Source organism: Nipponia nippon, unplaced genomic scaffold (assembly GCF_047370975.1).
Source record: "Nipponia nippon isolate SJK-2023a ecotype South Korea unplaced genomic scaffold, ASM4737097v1 scaffold_4, whole genome shotgun sequence".
Lineage (NCBI taxonomy): Eukaryota > Metazoa > Chordata > Aves > Pelecaniformes > Threskiornithidae > Nipponia > Nipponia nippon.
In genome coordinates this window covers 46,401,635-46,404,729 of record NW_028262358.1, presented here as the reverse complement: position 1 = coordinate 46,404,729, position 3,095 = coordinate 46,401,635, and the positions used below count along the sequence as shown (strand labels likewise).

The 3,095-nt window shown below is 51.1% G+C and overlaps 1 protein-coding gene across 8 annotated transcripts in view; it reads left to right on the top strand.

Moving 5' to 3' along the window:
* Nucleotides 1-113: 113 nt before the first annotated feature.
* Nucleotides 114-3,095, top strand: part of TTC13 (tetratricopeptide repeat domain 13) — a 43,209-nt gene continuing 40,227 nt past the window's right edge. For 6 of the 8 annotated variants that reach the window (XM_087776365.1, XM_087776364.1, XM_087776363.1 and 3 more), the window contains exon 1: nucleotides 114-409. In XM_087776365.1, the coding sequence (XP_087632491.1) occupies nucleotides 190-409 (220 nt within the window). In that variant the 5' untranslated portion in view covers nucleotides 114-189. The remainder of the gene's footprint in view (nucleotides 410-3,095) is intronic. The other 2 variants (XM_087776362.1, XM_087776360.1) reach the window with 1 other exon arrangement.

The window sequence follows — 3,095 nt, the reverse complement described above, 5'->3', positions numbered from 1 at the left end:
GCCCGGCCCGGCCCGCGCCGCGGCGCGTCCTGGGAGTCGTGGTTTTCTGCCGCCGCCCTCGGCCAGGCCGCGCCGGCGCGGAACTCCACGCCCCAGGGGGCAGCGCGGCGGCGCCCGCCTCCCGGCCCCGCCCGCGGGAAGGGCGAGGTGGGGGCGCCCCCGTCCCCGGCCGCGGGGGAAGCGGTGCGCATGCGCCCTGGGAAGATGGCACCTGCCGGCGGCTGCGGTGCCGTGAGGGGACTGTGGGTGCCGCTGGCCCTGCTGGCCCTGGCCCGGGCCGCGCTGGCCCTGACCGAGCAGTACTCGGCCTTGTCCCTGCTCAAGCAGGAGCTGCACCGGCAGCGCCAGGGCCCGGCGGGGGGCTGCGCCTCGGCGGGGGAGTGGGCAAAGCACTACTCGGCCGAGTGCGGTGAGTCGGGGGGCGCTGCGGTGGTGGCCGCCCCCAGCCCCCGGGCGGGGACGAGGAGGCCGGCAGCCCCTCGGCGCCGCGGAGCTCTGAGGCCGGGGGTGGTGGCGGGGACGCCGGTGCGGGCGCCTTCTGCCCCGCTCCTGCGGAGGGCGGCGGGAGCAGAAGAGGAGCGCGCGGCCGGGCCTCGCCTCACGCCTCACGAGGGGGCGCCGGCGCGGGGCCCCGGCGGCGGGCGGGCGGGCGGGGGGGGGGCGCTCGGCTGTGCGCCCCGCTGCCGCCCCGCCGCCTCACAGCGAGGCATCGCCGGTCTGAGCTGCGCCCCCGAGCCGCGCGGTGCGGTGCGGAGCAGGGGCTACGGCTGTGGCGCGGGGCGGGGGAAAAGCTCCTTCTCCCTTGAACGGGTGGACCCTGGGGCCTGTGGTGTCACCCGGGAGGATTCCTGTTGCCCCGCGCGCCGGCCTGCCAAGTCCGGCTGCTGGACTCTGCCTGCTTCGTCATCCCTGCGCTCAGGGGCACGCAGGCCCCCCAGCCCCTTGTGCTCGTATTTTTGCATCGAATGTGGCTCGATTCATTTTCTGCTACGGTTACATATCTCCTGCTGGTGAACCAGGTGCTTTTCTTTAGGAGCGCCAAGTTCAGGTAGCAGATCTTCTGGTCTTTTTCAAGTTAGTTGGTGGCTTTTAAGACAGGCACAGTTAAAACTATTTTTATGTGCTTAAGTATCTGTTGCATCAGGATCATGTGACTTAAGCAGTCTGTTATGATCTTTGATCGTGAGCATAGTGTGAATGTGCTGTACAAAAATGCCAGTCTGAATCACAATGTACATGTAATACAGATGAAGAAAAAGATTTTATCAATTCAGTGCAATATAGGCACTCAATTATTTATATGAGAACAACCAGTGATGTGTCATGACTGCTTAGCTGTCTGCAGGGTTTTATTTTTTTTTCCCTTATTTCATAAAGTCTGTGCTCATATCAACAACTGCTGTGGCCCCTAAGGACAATATACAGCTAGTGTAATCCACACAAAATTACAAACTTTCTAGATATACCTTGTTACGAGTTTCCTACGTCCGCTTTTTTTTCCCTCTGTATGTGCACTTTTGTCATTACAGCTTAAAGTTCTTTGGTTAGCTTTTATCTATATCGTCTGTGTTAAGGAGGTATTTTACATCAGCTGCTTTCTTTTTTGGGGGTGGGGGCAGGGTGGCTACAGTGGCTGAGAGCCATAGTATGTAAACACTAAATCAGATCGTGAAAATTATCTCGGTTGACCATTGCTCCAAATCATTCAAGCTTAAGAATAAAACCAAAAAGACTTTCACCCAGTGTTAAGATAAAATCTGTATATCACACAAGTTAATAAATGGCAAAGCGTGATTACATCTCTTCTGTTACTAAGGCATGAATGATTGACTTGGGATACTCCAGAGGTGTGTTTGGAAGATTAGATTTTGATTTAATGGTGGACGTTGTTTTAAAGAGACCAGTGTAATTGGGATTGATATAAGGAATTCTGCTTAAATCATCAGGTGCCTCAGGTACTTTGCGTACACTGATAATGTGATAGCCCTTAGTTACAGAACAGCATACTTACCCGGAAATAGCTGTATACCAGTTCACTCCTTGCTATTTAAATCCTGTGGCTAAATAAATTGCTAGTTGAAAAATTCCCTTACGCTCTTAGTCTTTGTTTTAGTACAACTTTCCCAGAAGCTGAGAACCTTTTTATCTCAAGTAGTTTCTCTTGTAGCCTACTACAAGGTCCAGGGTAATTTCTCTGGTTGGTGTTTCTACTTTTTCATAAAGTTGTTAATGAGGCAGTGTGGTACGGGTTTGACTTTATCTAACTCGCAGACAAAGGCAGGTCCGTTCTTCCCTATGAGTAAAGCAGTTTATTGCCCCAAGAATTGCAAGATTTGAAGGGTTCTTTTCCCCCTATAGCTTGTAACAGGTAGGCTGTTCTTATTTCCTGCCACCTTATTAAAAAAGTCCTTCGCTAAATTCTTGCTGTTGTGCAGAAAATTATTCTGGAGGTGGGCCGTGCCTGCACCTCTTTGTTTTGGTTTGTGAAGCAAAAATTGCTCAGTGAGTCCACAGCGATGGCTCTTAACTGTCTCTGACTTACGAGCATCAACACAGAACAAGTAATGTGTTAATAATGCTGCCATAGCACAGGAGGGTTTGGCCAACGTGAAGAGCAAAGGGTAGCATTGAAAACTCTTACTGGAAACTGTGGCTGTTGAGCCACTGTTCTTACAGGACTTTCTGACTTTAAACTTTGACCTTCTGCTTTTCACCACTCTTGCTTCTGTTATAAAACTTCTCCCACCAGTTATTGTTTATGGCTCAACTTAGTTCCAAGTTTCTATTTCCAGGGAATGATTTTAGATGCTATTTTGACTTCTCTTTATAAGAAGACTGTTTCTTTTTCTCTTTTAGCACTGTACTTGTGAGAAATGGGGAGTTAACTAACTGCAACCCTTATGTAATCAAAATATAAGAATAGCACTGCCTGTACAAGTGAATTAGAAAAACACACTGCCCCCCAGCCTTTCAAACTTAGCATCAAGCTTCTATTTGTGAACATTAGGGGAGATGAGAAAATTTGGTGTTTGTGACGTGCAATCAAAGAGATAAGACTGTTTATTTACTTTTTCTTGTTTACTCTTGAAGTATTT